This window comes from Strigops habroptila, chromosome 12, assembly GCF_004027225.2.
Source record: "Strigops habroptila isolate Jane chromosome 12, bStrHab1.2.pri, whole genome shotgun sequence".
Classification (NCBI taxonomy): Eukaryota; Metazoa; Chordata; class Aves; order Psittaciformes; family Psittacidae; genus Strigops; species Strigops habroptila.
In genome coordinates this window covers 8731769-8755205 of record NC_044288.2, presented here as the reverse complement: position 1 = coordinate 8755205, position 23437 = coordinate 8731769, and the positions used below count along the sequence as shown (strand labels likewise).

General features: G+C 47.4%; 2 protein-coding genes across 7 annotated transcripts; one reads left to right on the top strand and one right to left on the bottom strand.

Annotated features, from left to right (window-relative positions):
- The first annotated feature begins 442 nt into the window (after positions 1 to 442).
- Positions 443 to 2557, top strand: IL4 (interleukin 4). Its single transcript, XM_030504856.1, has 4 exons — positions 443 to 571; positions 785 to 832; positions 2192 to 2323; positions 2453 to 2557. The coding sequence occupies exons 1-4, from the start codon at positions 443 to 445 to the stop codon at positions 2555 to 2557; spliced, it is 414 nt and encodes a 137-aa protein (XP_030360716.1).
- A 1161-nt stretch (positions 2558 to 3718) lies between these two features.
- On the bottom strand, positions 3719 to 22736 carry KIF3A (kinesin family member 3A). 6 transcript variants are annotated; one of them, XM_030504081.1, is made up of 19 exons: positions 22656 to 22736; positions 20998 to 21280; positions 19302 to 19446; positions 18974 to 19058; positions 18757 to 18862; positions 17879 to 18018; positions 16792 to 16989; positions 16249 to 16423; positions 15243 to 15344; positions 13566 to 13637; positions 11724 to 11732; positions 10552 to 10708; positions 9809 to 9989; positions 9408 to 9518; positions 8565 to 8690; positions 7958 to 8011; positions 7742 to 7810; positions 7420 to 7544; positions 3719 to 6904 (listed from the first exon to the last, which is right to left on the bottom strand). In XM_030504081.1, the coding sequence occupies exons 1-19, from the start codon at positions 22659 to 22661 to the stop codon at positions 6856 to 6858; spliced, it is 2193 nt and encodes a 730-aa protein (XP_030359941.1). In that variant the 5' UTR covers positions 22662 to 22736; the 3' UTR covers positions 3719 to 6855. The 6 variants fall into 6 exon arrangements, 5 of the variants coding, with proteins under 5 accessions (XP_030359941.1, XP_030359944.1, XP_030359942.1 ...); XM_030504084.1 differs by lacking the exon at positions 22656 to 22736 and adding an exon at positions 21456 to 21475; XR_003994113.1 differs by having other exon boundaries at positions 6817 to 6904; positions 7420 to 7510.
- Between the last annotated feature and the right edge of the window lie 701 nt (positions 22737 to 23437).

Genomic DNA, 23437 nt, shown 5'->3' with positions numbered 1-23437 from the left:
GTTCACAGGATGGATAGAGAGACATAAAAAGGCAAAGCTCCACTCTCGAAGTGTGGTCCGATAAGATTCGGCCACTTTCACCTCACTGTCTAGAGAAAATGTTGGGATACGTAGAAACAAAGAATCCCCAAACCTGAGAGTTTACGCACTTCACTCTCGTACGTGACCTGACTCCTACCGGCGTTATCTTAGGGTGGAAATTTCCTACGTTGAAACGTAATGCAAGATCAGAAGAAAATCTTGACTTTTACACTAAAGACCTGTTGTCCTAATTGGATGGGAGCAACCTTGGAAAGTGCAGATCAGAGAAAAACGAGATTTTTCCTACAGGTTCAGCAATTTCACAGCCATAAATTGAGATGGTTCTTCCAGAAAAGTACACCCAGGTGTTGAGCACCAAAATATCCAGAACCTGCAGCAGAGGGTTCAGTGCACCAAGGCCATGGTCATCCCGGTGCCGGTGCTGCTCACCTTGCTGGCGCTGTCAGGCTGCCACACGGCCACTCTGCTGCACACCTCCAACTTCCTGAAGGAGAGCATCAGGCTGCTGGACGAGCTCCAGAAGGCAAAGGTAGGGCTCAACCTGTGGATCAGCCTTAGGGATGGGTTGTTGTGCCAGGCTGGATGAGAGCGATGCTGAGGCAAAGGCAGGCTCAAAGCGAGTGGTTCACAGCGCGCTGGGGGGATGGATGGACAGACGGGGGTGTGTCTGCTCGTGTCAGGATGGATCCATGTTAGCGCTTTCTTTAGCCTGATCACTCCTCTCTTTTCTGTCTCCATAAAGGTTTCCTGTGGCAAGATGAATGTGACAAATGTTTTTGCAGGCAATAAGGTAAGAGAGAAAAAGAGGAACTTGTCCTTGTTTGGAAACAACCATAGGGCCACAATGGGCACTGGGAGAGGATGCTGGGGCAGAGGAGAGCACAGGGTGGCCAGGGGGAGGTGTGAAGCCCTGGGAGTTCTGCAGCACTGCATAGGAGTAAGGGGCCCATTGGTGCATCATCAGTGCCCTCGACCATCTCCACCTGAAGCAGCAGTGGCTGCTCCCGGCCATCCCGGAGGCACGGGCAGGAATGGGCAGCATGTGTCTGAGCAGCACTCGAGTTATCAAGCTTTTCAGAAAGGAAGCGAGGAACTTCTTCCTTTGCCTTGGAGCAGTGTGTCACCACCTCAGAGACACCCACACGGGCCTATCGCACACTCTGGTTACACACATTATCCCTCTTTAGCCCCTTATCTGGGGAAGGCTCCTCAGTTAGCAGATTTAACGGCAGATAGTAAAGCCTATTTCTGCTCTGAAAAACACTGCCTAAGCCGAGCTCCCCGGCCCCAGAGTTCCTGTTTTCACAGAAAGCCAATGCCCTCGCACCGAGCTGCACCAACGGGCACCAGCCCAGGGCTGCAGCAGCCACCCTCGGGGGGCTGAGCATCCCCCAGGGGTCCGTGCACCCTCCTACCATAGGCAAGGGCCCTGGGAGCAAGGAGAGATGCTCAGGATGACCCAGCACCCGCAGATCTGTGCTCATGGGACAGGGTGGTCACTTGTTTAATGGTGGCATTTAGTTCAAAGCTGAGAAGATCTGAGCAGGCAGAGCTCAGCGACCTTCCCTGTATTGGGAACATCCCCCATGGAAAACAGTTGAATAGTTTTATTACCAGCATTTCACTTACCAGTTCCTCATCTTCCATGTGTCTCTGCTATGGGGCTTTTTCCACTCAAAGCACCTAGTGGAGGCAACCTCTTCTCTTCCCGGGGGCTTTTGTTATTCCCATAGAGCCTCTGCCCCCCAAAACCAGCTCCATCCCCATGGGACCCACAGGGAGCAGCTCCCTGAGCATCAGGTCCCATGTTCATGCCCACAACAGGAGCACAATGCTCTAAGCAGGAGGGTGCTCACCGCTGTGCTGAGCTCTGCCAGGACTTCTCACCATCAGCCTCCTCACCAGGAGGGCAGCAGACTTGGGAGCTTCAGGGGGGCTCTGACATCTCCTGCTGTACCTTGTACCTGCGCTTAGGAACAGAAATGTGTTATTGTCCCTGCCCGTGGCAGGGGGTTGGGATTGGATGAGCTTTAAGGTCCCTTCAACCCAAATCAGTTTGTGGTTCTTCTTTGCACTGGTTTAATCTGCTGCGGATGAAGCAGTGACTGTACAAAAGGGTGTCTCAAAAACCACACGTGTCTTTTTCCAGCAAGACAATGACCTGGAGACCTTATGCAAAGCCGCCACAGTTGCTTGGGAAGGCCGGAGCTGCCACAGGTACCTGGAGGGCATCTACCTCAACTTGCTCAGCCTGCTCCGAAGGGAGAGCACGGTCTACAAGGTACACCAGGGTCTCCCCTCGCTGCTCACGGCCTCAGCTTCTGCTCTCAGCCCATCCTCTCCTGCACCACGCTGCAGAACCAGATCCCCCCACAGCAAACACCCTAATGGCCATTTTTCCCTCTTACAGGCCCCATGCCCCGTGGCAGGAGGCAGCACTACCTCCCTGAATGATTTCCTACTGGACTTGCGCAGAGCCCTCCAACAACTAATAAAAGGCCAGAGCTTGAAGTGAAAACCAGTTTGTTCTATGTTTGTAAACTATGATGCTATTTTTGTAAGCTATGATGCTATTTTTCAGAGATTATTTATAATAATTCTTTAAATAAATGTATTTTGGGATTAAATTTGCTTACATTGTGCAAGATGCTTCTTGGCTAGAAACTGGAGAGCACAGAAGCACGTTTGAGAGCTTGAAGGTGCCAGCAGGAGACTGGAGGCCCCTTGCTCTTGGTGAGACCAATCCCAGCAGAGACACTGAGGGACACAAGGAGAGGCTATGGATAGGACTGAGCAACAGGGACAGAGAATGGCAGAGCAGGGAAGAAAGAATGGGTATTTTCTATCCATGATGTTGGAAAGGGGCAACCAGGGCCTGGAGGGGGAGTGCTGACTCCAGAGCACTAGATGGAACTGGGGCTTTAGAAATAAGGGGGTTTAAAACCATGAAATCTACAATTTTGTAACTTACTTTTGCACCAGGACAGTGCAGGGTTTGGTTCATACATCGGCTGAGTCTCTACTCAGGGAGCTGCAGTGTTAGGAGAGTACAACCAACCTGTTACCTTCTGCATGAGCAGGCTGGAGGGTCTTCCAGAGGAAACAGAGCTGAGCAGCTCCAGTGACTGCAGCTGAATTCACACCACCTGCATGAATCCAGGGCAACAGGCTTAGTGTGTAGCACAAGGACACTTCAAGGCAGAATAGTGTGAAAAGCATCTCCCCATCCGCTGGGCCACCTATCCCATGCATGGGTGCAGGAAGAAGCAGAACACAGGCAGCACTGACATTCCAGTGGACAAGCTGCTGCTCTTGCATGCTCTGGCTCACCTGGGCTCTCCTCTTCCTCGGGAGAGGATGGGCTTGAACAGGGGGCTCACCACCTCCACAGGCCACATCTCCTGACCTGCAGACTGGCCTCATCCCACTGATCTTCTCCAGAGTCTTACAAAGCATCCTCTAGTCCTGCTCTGTCCACGTCTTCCACAAGAGCTGGCTGCCCACTGCCCCAGGGCTTGGCAATAGGGTCCCCAACACCCCAAACTCACTTCTCCAACTTCTCCAGTGAGTGCTGTGCATCAGAGACACACAGACTGTTTGATCCTTCCTGCTGCATCTTCTGACTTAGGAAGCTGCCGTATGTGCAGAGTTATTTGAGAAACATGCACAGAGGTGGAACTAGGAATCCAGAGTTTTATTTCATGGTATGAACATGCTCCAGGGACACAATACTGATATATACAGTGTTATGAATAAAGTTTAATCATAAACCAAAGAATAATCAGAAATAAACAGTTAGAAAACCAATAAATAGGAAGACAAATCATACAGACTAGTGTTTTATCCTATATACAGGACTGGCGAAGCAGAACCGTTGAGAAGGTGAAAGCTGGACATGTGCAGACAGTGTAGTCAGTGAAAGGCACTAAGGACCATCTTCCCCTCCTCTTAAAGAAAGGATCAGGAACAAGTTAAACATGAAATAATTCATTTACACAACATTAAACAACATAAAGCATCAAAACCCTCAATGTTAAGGTTGATGTTCTGGAATGAGGGGAACCTTGTGGTAGCAAGAAGCAAGGATGAGCACACACTGTCTATATTATGGTAGTATGATTTTTGATAAATACTCTAGAGCACGTACTGACCTGGGATGAGAAAGGCTCTATTAAGCTCTTAAAACCCCCCACAAACCAAACTCCTTCTGCATTAAAACACATCACGGACCCATGAGACATTCACAGACTGCCCAGGGCTAGAGAGGGCCCATGTGCTAATCCTGCAAACCAGGCTCCCTGGTTTCAACAGAGGGCCCAGGACTGCAACATGTCACATCAGTTAAAGGTGAGCCTAGCTGACAGACCATCATAACTCTGATAGAGGTCCACTTTCTGTTTGAAGGCCTCTTGTAAGAGCAGATAATCTGTACTCCAAGCCCCTGTAACAGGAGATTACAGCCATTTCTGCCAATTAAAGGTGTGCAAGCAGTTAGTTATTGTATTCTCTGGCCCAAGGCTTGCTTAACTATGTAGAATACTCTTGTTTTCAGCAGCAGGCCTGTAATTTGATTAGATTGTAAAGCATATGCCTTTATAGTTAAGTTTTAAATACTTTAACTGCAGTGCCATGGTTCACAGGGGTGTCTTCAAGCCACTGATAGACATCTGTCAGGTAGAAGACTTCTTAATGGTCCTTTTGAAAGCACAGTTCAGCAGAAACTCCCTCAAAAACAGATCATTCAAAGCAGCTTAGCACAGCAAGATGTAACACAAGGGGAATACAACAATTATCCCTGCTTCCAAGAACTAGCACAGGCCAAACCCATGCATCTATCTGCTTGGGCTCAGAACTGACACAAAGCCTAAAGACAAAACAGCATTTAAGCTGTTTCCAGTCTGTCTTGTTTGATGGGAAATGTATTACATGAGAACCCAAGTCTATCCAAGCACGCTCAAAGTAAGGTCAGCCCTTCAAGAGCAAAGCCAATTACAGCTTAAGTCCACAAAACTTCTGAGTATTTATCTCTTTCAGTGCTAGGCTAGAGAAAATAAATGCCAGTGTTCGTGTTTGTAACTTGTAGGAAGTTAGGCAACAAAGCTAGATTTTGTATGAACTTAGGTGACACTCCCCCCCAAAACAGGGCAGTTCTTCTAGGTCATTGTCCTGAAACACACAGCTAAAAAACAACATGAAAAAGCTTACAACTCATTTAGAATAGCACTGAATATATCTCCAGAGCAAAACATGCCCTTACAAGACCAGTTTTAACTAGTACAGATCCTGTTACAGACCTGTTAGAGCCACAAGGTACATCCAGTTAAGCATCACAACCGTAAGAAAGGGCTATTGACTTTTACCTACTCTAAGTACTTCACAGGAACACTCTGGTAATTGCAAACACAGCTACTAGCAAGAACTCAGGATGTCTAAAGAGCTGTCTTGTGCTTTCTGCCATGCTTAAGGACTCTATTTCTCCTATTAGTGATCACAGCTCTCTAAACCTCTAGACAACATGAAGATCAGAAGTTACAGCTGATCACCCCCATCCTGGCACAGGAGCTGTTTCAATGCCTGCAGCTCAGAATGCCTTTTCTCTGTGACACAAAAGCAATGTATTAAAGTGATATGTGTCTGTTAGCAGCATAAATATCAAAGAATAAGAGCAGCCACCACAAAGAAATGGTTGTTATCAGAGACCAGAATTAGTTTCCTCTCATCAGAGCACAGCCAGGAACCAGAGATGATACAGGAACACAAACAGCATCAGCTACTTCAGGGGATGTTACTGTTCTGGATAATTCATGCCTGGTTTAATACAGGAGAGTCAAATTCACCCTCAGTGCAGAGCACTGGTCCAGTGGAGCCACAGGTGGGAGAATGGAGCCATAATGCTCATCCCATGGCTGAAGCCAAGTCCTAGTGTCACAGCATTCCCCTTTAATAATCTCTGCTGTTGAGATTCCAAAACAATTCACATACATGTAAAAGAAATTCCAGATCAACAGCATAAAAAGCAGCCAAAGCAATGCTGCCACACAGCCTTAACAGGAGAGTAAACCCAAGAGAGCTCTTTTGCCTTTGCATCAGAGGCCCCATTCCCCACAGTGCCAGATCATGAACATACAGACAAAAACAAAAGCACTACTTAGACACATTGGTTTTCTGTTGCACTTAAACAGAGCATGGTCCCTTCCCAGAAGTCTCAGACTTTTGTAGTTCACGTTTCCCCTACCCAACTACTTTCTCTGTACAGCAAGACAGCAAAGGAAGGGAAAAGGACTGTGTATTCCATACACAACACAATCAGGTTAACAGCCACAGTGAGGGATATTTAAATAAAAGGGTTTGATGCTCCTAAAGGTTTGCAGCAACCACATTCAAACACAGATCAGTGCAACAGAGGACAATAGTGAAAGCTGCCAGTTATGTGCAAAGCAGGGCATAAATCAGATTCACCAGCCTCAAACTGTAGGATTTCATCAACTGTTTTGAGCTAATACGTCTATAGCACTTAAACACACATCTAGAACCCTTATTTTCTATACATCTCAATAAGGATTGCCAACAACAGTTTCCCTGCACAACACATTTAACACATGGAATTTCACAACCATCATATACCAGTTTAATATTATGTTAATATAACATACAATATACGGGCAACTAAGGAAAAATACATTTCTTTAAAATAAAGCTCCATACCAGCAAGGTATGGATTTTATAGCCAAACTGTGCCACCTCTTGAATTCCATATTCTGGCCCAATCTTATACACTCACTGATTTATACGGCAATTCTGAACAGGTCACACCTACTGCAGCAGAGAGTCAATGACAGCTCCTGGCTTTGCCGAACGTTTTCTGTTTGGAGAGCAGAAAGGAAAGGGAAAAATAGCACCATACACACATCATGACGCTGTCTAGGAAAAACAGGGACCAGCCACATCTCAAGTTAAAACTATACAATGTTACTCTTCCAAGTATTCGTCAAAGCCAAACCAAAAATAACCAAGGAAACCCATGCTGAAATCTCCCCCAACAGCACATTACTTTCCAGTAACATCAGTCAACGTGTCAGGTGTTAAACTGAACCACAGAACACAGTGAAACAAAGCCAGAAGCCAGAAAAGGGGAATGCAGCAAAAGGGCATTAGAGAAATACCCAGACAAGTCTTTCTGGACAAGATTCTGCTGTGGTAAAGAGATTTCAGCTTGGTTGTGTCACACTCATCACCAATAAACTTTATACCGTGCAAAATGTTAGCATTGAGTCTTCTCATTAAGCAACCGTTTGAAGATTTATGGTCAGTTTGCATGCACAGACTTAAGCCTTCCCCTGGGTAAATCCCCCATATAGATACTCCAAAGTTCTTCACCTTCTACCCGTCTTGGGCCTGGATCTTCCTTTCGAAGTCCTCGGCCTCTCCAGCTTCATCAGCGATTGCCTCAAGCTTTCTTCAGTGTAGGCTAAGTAAACATGGGAAAGGTCCACTTCAAAGGGCTAAAAAAGCAAAACACCCACAAAACAGGAACATCAAAATCATTTTATACCCTGATCTACAGTGCTTTTCTAATACTAGGAAGACTCCTCTCTTCAAAAGAAAACAGAAATTCAGCAGTTTCTCTATCAATACACAGGCACAGGCAGCAGAACTCAGCCCCACACAGTTCAATACATGCTTAGAAAGAGCCACTCACATCTTTTTCTTTTTTATCCAGGACAGGAGTCTGTTTCCTCATGTTGTTCCCTGTATATGCAACACATTTCTTAAAGAAAGAAAGAAGGCCTGTTAGTAAAGCTGCCGTGCACAGTAAAAGTGACCACAGCTTTAGCAGTTTACTTCTGGGCTCAACTGAACTCCTCAGAAGCTCATGCTAACACTGGCTCCCACACGAGCCAGCCAGCAAACTTACCAGCTGCCATTCTCCGATGTCTTCATTCCAGTGAACATAGTTTTCAATCATTTCCTAGAAAGAAATAACAACAGTAATTGTTCCAGACTTGCACAATTCACCCTCCAGTCACATTTTCCAGAGCATACACCCCTAAAAGCCTGGACAAGCTGCTTAAGGACAGTCTTGACCAATCCAAGTTGTTTTTAATCAGGGCAGCCATATCCTGTACAAACACACCTATTTACACTTTAAGGACTACAGAAGAGAAAAACACCATTCCCAAATTGCATGCATTGGAGTTCACTTGGATGCCCACCAGGTTACAAGAGTCACTTGACAGCAGCATCTTTTCCTACTTCAGCATCACCTGGTTCCAACAACCCAGATAATGGCACCAACACATGAATGCCACCAAGTTGCTCAGCTGAGCCACAGCAAAGGAAAGCTCACAGCAACATACACCAAGTCATCTGGGCCACAACCTAACACACAAGTGTCCATCAGTGCACTGTGAATACCTCATGGAGAGACAAGAAGCCAACTCATTCTGTTTGGTGGATAGAAGAAAAGCTGGAGGGTTCAGCATGCACAGCATAATCTTATGTCACAGGTTCTCTGTCTTTACCTGGTAGTCCTGAGGAATGAAGTTGTCTATGATAAGCATCTGAAGACGAAGTTCCCTGCTCAGCTGCCGAATATTCTCTAGTAATCCTTCAATCTCTCTCTGATGCTCTTGCTGGAGATCTGCCATCTGAAAATAAGCCAGGTATTTGAGAGGCATCAGAGCTAGCTCAAGACATGGTAACAGCCTAAAAGAGAAGAGTCTTCAGCCTATATGAGGATTTCAGGAAACAAAAGCAAACTCTCATTATAAAGTACTATGATATTTTATCTCTGAAGAATAAACCCTCTGGAATGTTCCAGCTCAGAGATGCCTGAGAGCAGCATTAAGTTCTCAGTTTCATAAAACTGAAACTGACTTTCTGCCAATCCAAGGTCTGCACCAGCTAAGAGCAGATGAAGAGTGTGCAGCCAAGTTATATCCCTGGCAAGATTTCAAGGAAAATCTCTGATCCCAGAAACAAAATGCAATTTTGTGAAACAGGAGCTCACGATACCAGCCAAAGGACACATTCATCCAGTGACTGAGCAAGAGATAACAAGGGCAACAGGCAGAAAAAACAGACAGCTAGGAGCAGAGGAGCACTGGGCTGCTGCAAAGCGGATAGAGCTGCCAGCAAACAGCTTTCTGAAACAAAATAGCCAGTGTTTTTCCTTAAAATTCTGAATATCTCAGGATCTCACACATCATTCCTCTCAGCCTGGCTTAGGGGAATGCTCTAAACATGCCCCTGTGAAGCTCTGATACCAGACTTCATTAAATCTTTGTGTCACAAAGCTGATGGCTTACCCCTGTCCCAGCTGTAGTCCCCCACATGATCCCAGGCTGAGGACCTCAGACACTAACCTCTGATTTTGCAGCCATAAGCATGGTCCAAACTTTCTTCAGCTTTTTGGTTTTCCCCTGTGCTTCTTCCTGGAGGCTGGTGTACTTCTCCTCGATGTCCAAGCGTTCTTGCTGTACGCAAGATTCAACACAGACATCCATACTTTAACATAACCAAAGAAACTATCTGCGATAGTATGAACAAGAGGAGGAACTACTTGAACAGAGGAAAGCATTTGCCAAGGGCCTGGAGCCCTGGCTCAGCCTCGCAGCAATCGCATTGCCAACGTGTGGCCTCTGAAGCAGTTCACTTCTGCTACACTTTCAGAGCAGAGCCATGTTTCATGCACAGCAGCAATGCCAAGGCACAACACTGTGTCCTGCCACTGCCGTTTCCAGACAGCTACAGCATAAAACCCCACCTCCTTCTCCTCAAGCTCCTTGCGAAGCTGTTCTGCTCTCTTCCTTCGTTCCTCCAGTTCCATATTTGATTCTTCTAGAAGCTTCTCTTGCTCCTCTGCTTTTGCCAGCAAGTCCACTCCTCCTACAATCACTTTCTTCTCCAGTGCAGACAGTTTCTCCAACAAGGACTGGTGCTCTTGTCTAGAGACAGGTAAGTGTAAAGCTTTCTATCCCACAGTGCTCACAAGGCAGCAGGTCCAGCTCAGTTTTACAGCCCAGACGGCATTTGCAGGGCTGGAAAAACTTGTCTTGCTGTCAAGGGTTTCAGTGGGGGTGAGGCAGTGCAAGTGAATGCAGGGAGTTCCCTGAGCTCCAGCTTTCCCACAAGCAAACCAGGTCAGCAGAGAAGTCTCTCTAGCTAACGTCCCCCTGTGAGGGGCTGTGACATTGCCTGGGTGCCCAAGGCACCCCCTCCCCAAGGGCCCTGCCAGCACTGCAGTGCCCACAGGCAGCTGCAGAATGGAAGTGAATGAACAGAGATCAAGGCAGGGCAGCTGAGATGCCAACCAGGAATGCCGGCTGCTGCTGGAGCAGCCTCTGGCAGCAGGACTGTCCTATTTGCATGGGCCAGTGTGATCTCAGCAGCTTTTCAGCTGTTCAGTTTATACAAAAGCACCCCACCAGGCATCTCCAGATATCCAGAACTGAGTTGTAGATTAAAGCAGGAAAAACCCACACAAGCTGCTCTGAGCAGGATACTTACTGAGCTTTAAGCAAGTCTTTTTCTCTTTTCTCCAGTTCAGCTCTGGCTTTATTTCTTTCTTCTTCTTCCATATCAAGCTTAGTTTCAAGAGCTTTTCTCTCCTCTTCAATCTTTGCTTGCATTTCTACCATCTTATCAGGAGAAACTTTCTTTTTGCCTTTGGAAAGAGATAGGAAAAACAAATCAGTGGCCAGGAAAATAAGACAACCTCTGTATCATGGCATTTTTTCCAGGTTCAGATTCAATACTTGCATTTAACATATTTAACTAGATGTCAGCTCCAAGCCAGGCACAACTCACTCTCAAATCCCATTTTAACATTGACCAGTTGTCACCAGTTCCTACAGAGAAGGAATGCTACATAACTAACACTATAACATATTGCCCCCAAAATAGAAAACAGAACACTTGGAGAAGGACCACTGCCCAAAGAGAACTCACATGTTCCAACTGTGCAGATGAGGCTGAATAAAGGAAAACCAAAAGCTGCCTTGACCTACAGCTACAAGAGCCAAGCTATCAAGAGTTATATACCCAAATTTCAGATTGGCATCCCCACCACAAGAAGGTTTGCTGTGACTTATCAACTGTGTCTTTACAACATTACTACTACTCCACTACTACAGCAAACCAGGTACGTTTCATGGAGGGTTACAAAGGAAGCAGCCAGAGCAGCTCATTGAGCCTATCAGCCTGAAGGGTTGGCCCCAAACATCTCATTTAGAAACAAAGTGTGAGGCTGCTGCTCCTGGAAGTTACTCTGCAAGTCCTCAGTCAGCTTTCATTGTAATCGCAGGTGAACACCAAGATCCTTGGGGGTTATTTGGAATGATAGAGCACCCGGCCTATGTGCATTCCTCAAATCTACGTCTTCCTGAAATCCTACATCTCCCTTTAGTCACTACAAGCAAATCCTTCATTTTCTGGTTTTGTTCTTCTCCAGATATGAGAAAACCCCTGTAGAATCCAGGCGCCTAGAAACTAAGAGAAGCCATCGACTGTCAAGGGAGTGTTTTCACATGACATAATATGAACACTCAGAACATGCTCAAGAAGTTGTTCCCAGAATAGGAGAAAAAGGTGAACTAAACCAAGTTGTAAAGACCCTTTCCCAAGAGCTTTCACAAGGTCTACAATGGTATTCTGAGGAGGTGGAAATGCATTACACCAACCTGCTTGATCTTGCATTAAGAGGAAGTAGAAAGCAAATCGTGGAGAGGCAGCATACACATAAAAAGAGGAGGAAAGAAAATATATTACTGCTTTGATCATTTTGGACAGAGATCATCAGCATCAGAACAAACATCATTTGTTTACGCATGTTTCTAGAGTAGAAAGCACAGGATAATCATCACTTTCAAAAACTCCATTAGAGCCAACATGAATGCATCGTGATTTTATGCTAAAGCAGAGAAAGTTTCTGCACTTCAGAGTGCTTTGCATATCCAGGATAATCGTCAGCTCTCTCTTGCATTCCCCTGCCCATTCAATGCAATGCAGAATCTAAGTGTAACATTAGGAGCCTGCCGCAAAGATCATGCCCTAAGAAACAATTAGAGGGTGGATTTCTTCTTCAACAAGAGACTTGAGGCTTTCCCTCCCACTCAAGACAGCCAATTCTGTTGTATTACCTGTAAAATATTAGCATTCAGCAGACACCTTCAAAGTTTTAACCAAGTTTCCAAGCCAATTCTTTGCAAGATACATGACAGTTGCACATAGGGAGTCTCAGCACAAGATTTCTCCATTTAATTGCACAGAGTATTAGTAGGTTAATTTGCAGTAACTGATGCTTCCATAGAGGTATATAGGCAGGTTTGGTTATTCAAGCAAGTGCAGCAAAAAAGGCAGGACAGGAAGGGGACAGTGAGAGACACCACATGCAAAGGGGTCACGCTGGAGGACAGTTAATATCCCAAACCACAAATAGCCACACTTATCCTAAGCACCAGCACAGCTTCCACAACAGAGCTCTCCCCGAATCTGCAGGAGACGGACTCATCCATCCACTGCCACAGCAGCAGTTTGCTATTAACTGTCCTCATCCAAATAAAACACTCGGGTTTCAAGCAAGCTTTGAAAGAGCAAGTTTGAAGGAAGCAGATTCCAAGCCAACTGCTGTAGACCCACCAAGGGTCAATCTTAGGTTGTGATCCTTCCTAACCTGCTACCACGCTTTCTCTGAGCTGATGCTTTCCACTGACATAACTAGGGTAAGTGTGATTGAATTACACAGCAACACTTTTCAGACTCTCCACATCGGGAGGAGAGGGGACTGCATCTATTCAGGATAACCGCAAAAGTGGGTGAACTCTTTACAAGCAAAGTCCTAAGATGTGATTTATTCACTGTAAGGGTTTTAAAGGCACAGAGCCCTCTCTCTGGCCAGGAGCAGACCAGACTTGCCTCACTTCTAGCCCAAAAATGTAAATCCTGGATCCTCTGAACTAAGTCCCACAGTGATCAAGAACTTAATGCCATGGAGCAGTTAAACCCCAACCAAGTCAACCAATCAAGCATTACATGTTTTCTTTTCAAGTATAAACCTAAACCTCGTGTTTGTTCACTGCTCCATTTGCCTTCCCCAAAACTAAATTTGAGCAGGCAGAGTCCAGTATAACATAGCACAACCCATGTCACCTGGCTAGCTGTCCTTTTTATGCACTCATATTGGAGCAACTCTCAAAGTTAGCTCAGACTTTCCTGATATTTTAGAAGGAGCATTTAACGCAAGTCACAAACTTGCATTTTTTAACCTATTATTTCTTGTCTTTAAATCTTGAGCAAGCAGCATATCCAATTGCTTCCTATTCTCTCACATAGCTGGCTAACAATGCGCACATTGAACAACTGTTTCAAGCATGGAAGCAGCAAAGGAAAGGCATGCTTTAGCAGAGCTGAAAGTTCAGGTTTATCTTTCCAACAGACACAGCAGGAAGCGCACAGCACTGCGAAATGGAGTGTGCAGATTATGGAAAGGCCAAAGCTTAAAGGACTTAAGAGCTCCCACTCACTAGTGAAGGACTTATCCAGAGGTTTCTCTATGACAGAGCATGTGGAGTCTGAACTACTGCTGCTGCTACTGCCTGGAAAACAGAAATGCGTCCCACAGAAAGACCCAGAGAGGAAGAAACATGCAGATGGGAAGTTAGTTCTAAAGGAAAGAAACCCAGAAGGGCCAGCAACCTAGTTCAGAAAGGCACAAGTTCCCATTAGGAAGCATTTGCTAGGATCCCTCCCAGACTCAGCTTGCAAAGCCACCATTTCCCAGCACAAAATAGCATGCTCAGAAAGACACTTCAGTTAAAACCCATCTTAACCAGCCTACAGCTTGAATCAGCATGCCAAGGCAGCTTCCATCTCAGGCAACAAGAGCACAGAGAACCAGATTACAGTGGAGAAGGCTGTGGCTATCTGCAGCAGCAGAGGATTCTGTGACCAGGAGTCCTTTCAAGTCTTATGTACATGGCAATGTGCATGTTTCCCTCTAGAAGGCAGAACCAGCTTACACAGGGACAGTTACTGTGTGTACTCCTGCTAAGCAGCACCCTTACTTAGGGAACTTAACTAGGGCAGCTTGTTTGGAAGTTGAGTAAGTCAGTTATTTGTCCTCTGGTCCTTTCAAGCAGGATTTTGATGTTCTCCTCTTGGGAGGAGATTTGGGCAGGGCTTGGTTCTCGATGGAGACAGTGGTCCATCTTTTTGTTCCTAGAAATTACCAAAAGGTGAAAAATGAAGCGCAAGTTGTTAAAACTATCACCAAAGGCATGGCAAAGGCCATTTACAACTCTACTTGGGCAGATACTGAAATGAAGATAGTGCATCTGAAGCAAGAATGCTTTAACAGCATTATTTTAACAGATGGAAGTGCTTCAGGGCAGGAAGGCAGTCTGAACGTCAAAATTAGTTTACGAGAGAAGCTGTAAGTTGAGGTGTAGCACTGGACTTCTCTACTCCCTGTGAAACATCAGGGAGGTTTTAGGGGCATAGCAAGCTCCCTGGAAGCCACAGCATCCCATGGGACACAGTGACCTGCAGTTCTAAGTTCAGCAATATCGCCTGGGGTTTAGGTGTTATGCCGTAGTTTAACACTGATGCAGGACAGAGCAAACTTCACCATGGGATTTCCAGAGTGCTCCCAAACAAGGGATGCGAAGCTCCTATTCAGCTTTTCAGCTTGCAAAGATACCCAAAGGTCAGGTTTTTCCTTTATCAACATAAAACAGGACACGAGAAGAGTCAGTTACTGAACATCCATAAGACAGATGAATCCTTTGCCTAAACCACAGCCAAAATTCCCCTCCAACCATTCCTATGGTTATAAAAACCACATCTGCCTACCACTGTTGTTTGGTGCCTTCTTCCTCCCACCTCTGTGAGCAGGGGAAGTTCCACACCACCAGTCACAAGCCATACACAGCCACCTTGCGGCAACCAAGGAGCCACCACAAAGGAGATGTTACCACAAGCACAGCTACCCAAGTGGAAGCAGATTCTACACAGGTTCAGGGCTGTCCATGTACAGAGACAGCACCAAACAGCTTCGTTTCTAGGAGAGGCATGATAATTGCAGCGGCAATAGGGCAGCTTTACACCTCCACTTTTCCCCCCTGGCTCTGGCTACAGTTCCTGACACTAGCTCTTGGCTAAGAGGAGGCTGGTGGCACTGACAGGAATCTCTACTGCCTTACCCCGCCTCTTCTTCCGCTTCTCCCCATCCTCTCCAATCTCCCCTTCGTCATCTTCATCCTCCTCTTCAGAGTCACTGCTCTCGGAACCAGATATCTCTTCCCCTAGAACAGAAGAAAGGGCTTTCTGATGTGCTTTCCTTCACCTCATTTAGCTCGTTACTGTGACAGCAGCATTTGCCCAAACACAGCAGTGTCCAACATCACCTGCAGAAGTCACTGACTGTTGAGTAGACAGCTTGTCATGGCTCAGGAACTTCAGGAAAATCTAGATAGTGGTCAATGTTCATATGTTAAAGCTCAAGTGAGTGTTTTTCGTGAGAAATAACTAATCCTTGCACTGCTAAAGTGTTAAGCTATAAAGTCTTTCTAGCAGATCTCCCCATACCAGAGATGGAAGGGAAAACATTCAAAGTTCACAGAGACCTATGACTTAATCAGCCACTTGTACACATGAAGTTCAATGGCTGTTAATTGCGAAAAATATCCAGTTTCACAAGTGTTTGTCACTGTTGCCATTGCAAACGTGATGCTCAGATGTTTCAGGCTGAGTTTGGAAATCGAACTGAATAGAATCAACATTTAACATCACAGAATCCTGGACTGGTTTGTGCTGGAAGGGACCTTAAAGCTTATCAAGTTCCAAGCCCCTGCCACAGGCAGGAACACCTTCCATTAGAGCAGGTTGCTCCAAGCCCCTGTGTCCAACCTGGCCTTGAACACTGCCTTATGGGCACCCAAGATAGCTGCTCTGGAAATGTCACTTAAATGCTCAGCTACAGCAGCTGTCATTGAGGCTAGTGTCTTAGACTCGCCTAGATCAAATAGGTTTCAGGTTTATGTGACACTCTTCCTTTCCAGGAACCCAGCAGGGACAACAGAACCAGGACACTGCCCTGCACCAGCTACTAAACTCCTGTGACACATCTTCAACCAGTAGAGAATGTTCACACTGAAGCAGACTGAGCACTGCCATGGAGAGACACACCAGGAGGAAGGAGAAACTCACCTTCCTCCAGTTTCTTCTTAAGCTCTTCAATTTCTTTCTGAAACTGGCGGAGCAGAGCATCCTTGGGATCCTCATTGATCCTGGCCTTGTTCTTGATGTTCTTGGCTCGATTTGCATACCTGAGAGTGCTGATAGTCTCATCATAGTTGTAGTCTGCTGGTCCAATGTTTGCACACTGTGACACAGGGAAGACAGAGTTACCAGAGGACAGAGTGGCAGAGCCCAGAACAGGTAGTTTCAGGGACCCATCCCCAGCCCTGCCAACCTCACACTGCTACTCTTCCCCAGGCTTTCCTGCTGCTTCTACACCAAAGCTGCTTTTGGCTACCCAAGCACAGCTTCTATTAGATCTTACACACACGTGTACATTTGCACTGTGTTTAGAACCTCACCTGTACAGAGGCAAAGAGGGAAAAATAGAATAGGATGCCACAGAAGGCTCCCTAAGCTGAACCCAACTCTAAATCAAGAGGTAAATGCCAAGCTGTGCTCATGGCAAAGTCACTATGCTGTCCCTGTACAAACTGGCACCTCTCAGCTTACCATCATGGTTTTGGAGTTGCCCCCCAGAGAATCCTGAAGGAGCCGTGTAAGTTTGGAGTTACGGTAGGGCACGTGGGTGCTCTTGCCATCCACCAGTGCAGAGATAACATTCCCCAGTGTGGAAAGAGACAGGTTGATCTTGGTAGCTTCCTTCAGGCGCTGTCCCGTGGCTCCAGTTTTTGCCTGTCTTTCAGAACCCTGCAGAGGGAACAGGAAGCAGGAGTTACAACAGATCATCTCCCTCCAAATAGGATCAGCTACACCTGAAGTGTTGCCAGCAGCCATGTCACTAACCACCTCCTCCATTATTAGAGGACCTGGCTAAGTACCTCACACATTGTTAAAGAGACAAGTTAAATAGATCTTAAATGAAGCTTCAGTGCCAGAAAAATCTGGATTGCTCACATTAATGCAGATTTTGTTCTCATGAACAAAAATGTTATGAGAAGCAAGTCAGCAATTATGAGGCACCTCAGGTGGAGCTGCCAGGCACCATCTCTGGCCTTTCTTAACAGCAGGTCAAAGGAGAAAAGCCACACTGCAAATAGAGTTTTCTAGAGCAACCTAAGCATACACCAAGTAAATAAGGTTAACATGCAGACATTGAATGCCTTTAGCCTCCCCTTTCTGCATCTTCTCCAAGGAAAGATACTCCAGTGTAAAGTCTGGGTTAAAGACACATTTTGCCAGCACACTTACATCGGTTCCAAGTGAGTGACAGAGGGAGGGAACCCACAAGTGATGAACTGCATGATCACAACCCTTACAAAAAAACATCCCACTCTTGCAAAGCCCCAGCTCTGCTGCCCAGAGAGCTCTTTCCAAGTGCAGTGCAGCCATTTAATGGTTCATTTATAGAAGCAAGAGAACCCTTTTACTGGGATGGACTTTAGCTACACTAGAGACTCTTCCTGGTACACCTCTAATTTAAGGCCCCGAGTGAATACTTCACAGACGTCAAGCATCAAACAGAAGTAGGGCTTTAGCCATGAAATGACGGACATGCCCTTTCCTGCGCCTTCAGCAGGGCACACACAAGGAGCTCTACCCACCACAGGTCATGGCAGACCCAGCTGGTCCTACTCACTGCGAGGTCCACGAGGTGCAGCTTGCCCATGCGCACGTGCATGTTGCCATCGACCCCCTTCTCACTGCACTCGATGGTGATAGTGAAGATGGCGTGTGAGCGAGAGCTGTGCTCGTTCATGTTTGTGGCACCAACAGAACCTTTCAGCAGAGAGAAAAAGCAAGGATGCCTTCACAATTAACCACATGCCCCTGGAACACTCCCTGCTCTCAAAGGAGCCTTATCCCCACCTCTTCACCCAGCCCTGGTTTTCATAAGAGGGATGCTCAGACTCAGCAGCAAACCATATTCTTGGGCACATCTCCAATCCGGACGAGCAGGAATGTTACAGCCTGCTGTAACTCTACACCAACCACAGTCTCCCATCCCAAGAGCAGCAGTAGTTCTCATCTGTTTCTTTAAGGCTACAAAGATCAGTAGCCTAAAGGTACTCACAGCTGATCCCTGGAAACAGCTGTATTTTGAGCAATAAGAACACAGCAATCCATGCCAAGAGCAACAGTAGTCAGAATTGTAGGTTGTAAAAGGATCTGAGCTTAACTAAGAAGTCTTCCAGAAAACATAAACCACCTCCCACTGACAGCACAGTGCTAGTTCATCCTGACCAGAACTGAAGGGGATAAAGGACCAAGACACACACTAGTAGTCCTGACAACACTGCCCTCACTGCGTCCTCCCACCACTGGCACTGGCCAATGTGGGAGGCACAGCCTACTTTACCTGCCTGTGCACAGGAGAGCTCTGGGGGGAAAAGTCCTTTTTGCTGTGCTCAGCTGACCAATCTTTCCAGCATTAGGACTTGGATCTCTTACTGCAGTCTCACAACCAGACCTTCATTCTGCCTGAGCTATAAACCTGCCCACAGCAAGGCTACGTACGGTTCTTGTGGCCCAGAGTCATGATTCTGTCCATATCGTCTGCATTGTTTACGACATAAGCTGAAAGGTCTTTGATATAAACTCCCACATCAGGTCTCTCTTTAACCTAAGAGAGAAACAGTTTAGACTGAGCATCCTTTGGAGATCCCCAACAGCAGTTTCCAGGGATACTGCTCACTGATTCAAAACAAACACCACACTCCGAACAGCAGCTCACCTCTAATCTCTGTGTCTGGTCTTTTCCTAGTAGGTCCCTCACTTCTTCATTGTAAATTTCCAGGTAAGAAACACGAACTAAAAACCTGAAGACAAACAGTTGGGTGGCTTTCTAAGTGAGACAGTTGCTAAAGTCCAACACGCACAATCACAGAGTGCAAATAAAATGCAGTGATATAAAACACAAACGTGCTGCCCCATCAAGAACTGCCTAAGTAGCAGTCTTCCAGTTAGGGCCAGAGGTACCATTTCAGTTGCCACTGTAAAGGTCAGGCTCCAACTACAGACAGACACACAAAAGACTGCAGGAGTGAAGAGAAGCTGCTTACCTTGTATCGCCCTCTGCCTTGGCAATGTGACCAAATATGTGGGCAAAGGAATTGGGAATGATGCCTCGAAGCTCAGGAACTGCTCGGACCCCTTCCATGGTGAAAGTTTTGCCTGTTCCAGTCTGCCCATATGCAAAAATAGTACCTGAAGGATAAGAAGATACATGAACAAACTCTAAGAAGTTGCTAACAGCACTTTTACTCCATCCCTTCTTAGCCTGATAGCACTAAAACCTCTGCTGTTATGGAGCTGAAGTTTTCCACGCGCTCCAGTAGATGCTGCACAAGGCCAGGAGCAACATAAGTGCTGGACAACCACCACAAACAGGGCTGAGCCACTGCTCTATCCAGCCTGCAAGACACCCAAGAAAAAGTCAGCTTGGTTTGTCTCTGCAAAGTGACGAAAGCATGGAGTGCTAGTACTCTTAGGTCTCACAAACAAATAATTAAGGCAAGCCCAATTAATAACATTGTCAATTAGAGGAAGATTATATACCAGCTGCAAACCCCATTATTGCTAGCACCTTAGCCACAGCAGAAACAGCACAGGCCACAGCACAAGCCTAGTTCTGAACCTACAAATGCAGCTATAATTCGGACTAGAGAATCAACCTGCACAGGAAGACAGCCAGAAACTTTACTGAGATCCCAGACTCTGCTACTGCAGAATTACACTGGTTCTTAGGTTAACCTAGCACTGCTGAAAACTCCAGTTTTCATTGTCAAGGCACTGATATTACAGTTCAGAAAAGCTGCATGGAATAGTTCTGTTGGAGGAGACCTACAATCATCTAGTCTAATTGCTTGACCAGCTCAGAGCTGACCAGAAGTTAAAACATGTTTTTAAGGGCATTGGCCAAATGCCTCTTAAATACTGACAGGTTCTGGGCATCAACCACCTCTCCGAGAAGCCTGTTTCAGTGCTTAACCACCCTCTCAAAGAACTGCTTCCTGGAGTCTAGTGTAACCTCGCCTGGTGCAGCTTTGAACCATGAAATTTTGAGCCATGAATTTTCATCAGCTGAAACCTGGGTGTTAGCACGAGAGCTTATTAGGCATTCACAGACCTTTCAGAACTTTGCAATTTGTTGTTGTTTATAGCATACTGTTATGGAAAGCAGTAATTTGCTTCCTTAGTAACATCTGCTTTCCTTTACATACTACATTTACATGCATAACAGACACACGCACATATTCTTCCCAGCTCTAGGAAGCCAGAGACTATCTGTGCACAGAGCAGATGTGTTTTACTAGTCATCTTAGTTTAAAACGGCAAAGTTCAGAGGAGAAGAGGCAGCAGTTATATGCACAAGCCTGGTATGCATACCTAGTTACTGCAGGACCGTGGCAGCTGCCTGGGGACTGAAACTGTACAGTGAAGAGCCGCTGAGAATTCTGATCATGAGATAAAGTGCAGATCCTTTGCAAACAGAAGATACAGAATAAACCCACAGAGCTACCTGACATCAGCCGAGTCTTTGTCATCATCGAGCTCCCACTGTTAAATGACCATAGTAGGTACAATGGCTGAGTACTCAGAACAGCAAGTACCTTCAGGCTATTTTAAGTTAAAGGCAACAACAGAAACAACACAGGGCTATAGCCCTCAGGAGGTGAAACTCCATTAAATAAGATCAGCAGGAACTATAACAATGCAGAGAATAGCAGGTGGGATCCTTGACAACAAGGGACTTACCATTGTATCCTTCTAGGACAAAGTCAATAATAGGTCTTGCAGTTAAATTATAGACATCCAGCTGTTTACTCTCTGGTCCAAACACTGTGTCAAATGTAAATGTCTTGGGAGGCTCATTGGATGAGTCTGTTTTATGAACAGTTATAGTTCCTCTCATTTCATCCACGTTCACTGCCATTTTGTAGCCTGTAGCTTTCTCTCGTTCATTAAGAGGCCGGCACCGAACCACCACCTTGACATTATCGCAGCTCTCTGGCTTGTCCAGCTTCTCAGGCTTGTTGATCTGTAATTATTAAAAGAGAAAAGGAAATATGCAGGCTGTAACACTACTGTTAACATACCTGTGTGATTCAACAGCATTTGTGCTCGAGTAGATATATCTCCATATGACCATGAACTTGGGGACTTAAAACCAGAACTGCTTTATAATTAAAGCTGAGAGAATAATGTACACTTACTCAGTCAGTGCAATTTTCTTCTGCTTCCTCATGTGGAAAATGATGGAGTAAGACTTGAGAATTTGACATTCAGTATAATTTAAGAACTTCAAGAACAATTTCATGCTTGCAAACAGTGTGCAAGCAGTTTGCTGGAAGTCAGCACAGGCGGCTGTTCTTTGACATTAACACCAACTGTGCTCTCTCACTGGAGCACACAAGACCCAAACCTCACAGCTGGCATGAGCAGGTACCAGTGAGCACTGCCTGAAGGGAATTCCTTTAAGTTACAAGCTTCAGCATACCTGCTAAATCTGCTCACAAACCGTTGCTTTCATGAAGTAGTTACAGATTTCGAAGCACCACTGAGTAATCTCACCCTAGAATTGTTTATGTTGAAGGGAGCATAAAGCTTCTCCAGTCCCAACCCCCTGCCACAGGCAGGGACACCTTCCACTAGAGCAGGTTGCTCCAAGCCCCTGTGTCCAACCTGGCCTTGAACACTGCCAGGGATGGGGCAGCCACAGCTTCTCTGGGCACCCTGTGCCAGTGCCTCAGCACCCTCACAGCAAGGGTGTCACATGCTTCTCCTGATTAAATAAACCTGAAACCCATCTGATCTAGCAAAGTCTACGACACTGCTGGTGATAGATGCTGTAGTTGAGCATCTAACTACTTCCAGAGCAGCTATCTTGGGTACACACAGGAAACAAACCCTGTTTCCAAGCACCTCTCCCACCAGCTGCCATCTGCCTGGATTCCTCCCAGGCCTTGGCAGAGGCCAGGAACGCTTCTGTTGCTGTGGTGGAAGCAGGGGCTGGTTCGCCTCATCCAGGCGGAAGCGGGACCCTGCTGCACCCCTGCTCCACCTCCGAGGTGGAGGACCCCCAGCATGGGGGAGCCAGGACGAGCCGCCCCGCACCGCCCGGCCACCGCAGCCTCCGCTTCCCACCGGCCCCTTCCCCGCCGGGGTCACCGGCCCCGCCGCCCGCCCGCCTGCGCGCCGCGGGGAGCTGGAGCCGGGCGAACCACCGCCCCTCGCCGCCTCAGCCGGGGGCTCGCCTCGCCCCACCCGCACCCCTCGCCCCACCCAGCCTGACAGGACTGCGCACGTTGAACGGGAGCAGCGGGGCCGGCGGACCCCGCGGCTCCCGTCAGCGAAAGTCCGAGGAGCGCTGCGCCCGGGCGACAGCTCCTCCCCTCCCGCGCCCCGGGGCTCACCGGCATGGCGGCGGCGGCGGCACCGGGCGCAAGCACCCGCCGTGCGGCACTACGGGACAATAACAGCACCGCGCCTGCGCCCGCCCCGCGCCGCCGCCGCCCGCGGCCAATCCCCGCGCGCTGCGGAGGCCGCGCACCCAATGCCTGCCGAGGAAAGGAGGGGCCCGGCCTGCCCCTCGCGGCCATTGGTGGCAGGCAGCAGCCAATGAGCGGGGTGGGCGGGGCGTTGCCATGGGAACGGCGGAGGGGCGAGGGGCGGGGCTGGTGGCACTGCGGCGCCATGGCGCCGCCCGGGGGGCTCCGGGCGTGACGGGAGCCCGCGGAGCCGGGAGGGCTCCGGCGGGGCTGGGAGGGCTGTGACGGGGCTGCAATGGCTCCGACGGGGCTCCAGTGGCTCTGACAGGGCTGCAATGGCTGTGACAGGGCTGCAATGGCTCCGACAGGGCTCCAGTGGCTCTGGCAGGGCTCCAGTGGCTCTGACAGGGCTGCAATGGCTCTGACAGGGCTGCAATGGCTGTGACAGTGCTCCAGTGGCTCTGACAGGGCTGCAATGGCTCTGACAGGGCTGCAATGGCTGTGACAGTGCTCCAGTGGCTCTGACAGGGCTGCAATGGCTCTGACAGGGCTGCAATGGCTGTGACAGTGCTCCAGTGGCTCTGACAGGGCTGCAATGGCTCTGACAGGGCTCCAGCGGCTCTGACAGGGCTCCAGTGGCCCTGACAGGGCTCCAGTGGCCCTTTTCAACGCATCAAACTGAGCAGATGAATCCTCTCCAGCTCTCC

Excerpts from the sequence above, each read along its gene's own strand:
- IL4 (XM_030504856.1), top strand. The coding sequence starts at position 443 with ATGGTCATCCCGGTGCCGGTGCTGCTCACCTTGCTGGCGCTGTCAGGC. Across the intron at positions 572-784 it reads ACGAGCTCCAGAAGGCAAAG|GTTTCCTGTGGCAAGATGAA; the intron begins GTAGGGCTCAAC and ends GTCTCCATAAAG. Across the intron at positions 2,324-2,452 it reads GGGAGAGCACGGTCTACAAG|GCCCCATGCCCCGTGGCAGG; the intron begins GTACACCAGGGT and ends TCCCTCTTACAG.
- KIF3A (XM_030504081.1), bottom strand. Across the intron at positions 16,990-17,878 it reads TGCACCTCGTGGACCTCGCA|GGTTCTGAAAGACAGGCAAA; the intron begins GTGAGTAGGACC and ends TTCCCTCTGCAG. Across the intron at positions 8,012-8,564 it reads TCATTCCTCAGGACTACCAG|GAAATGATTGAAAACTATGT; the intron begins GTAAAGACAGAG and ends ATTTCTTTCTAG.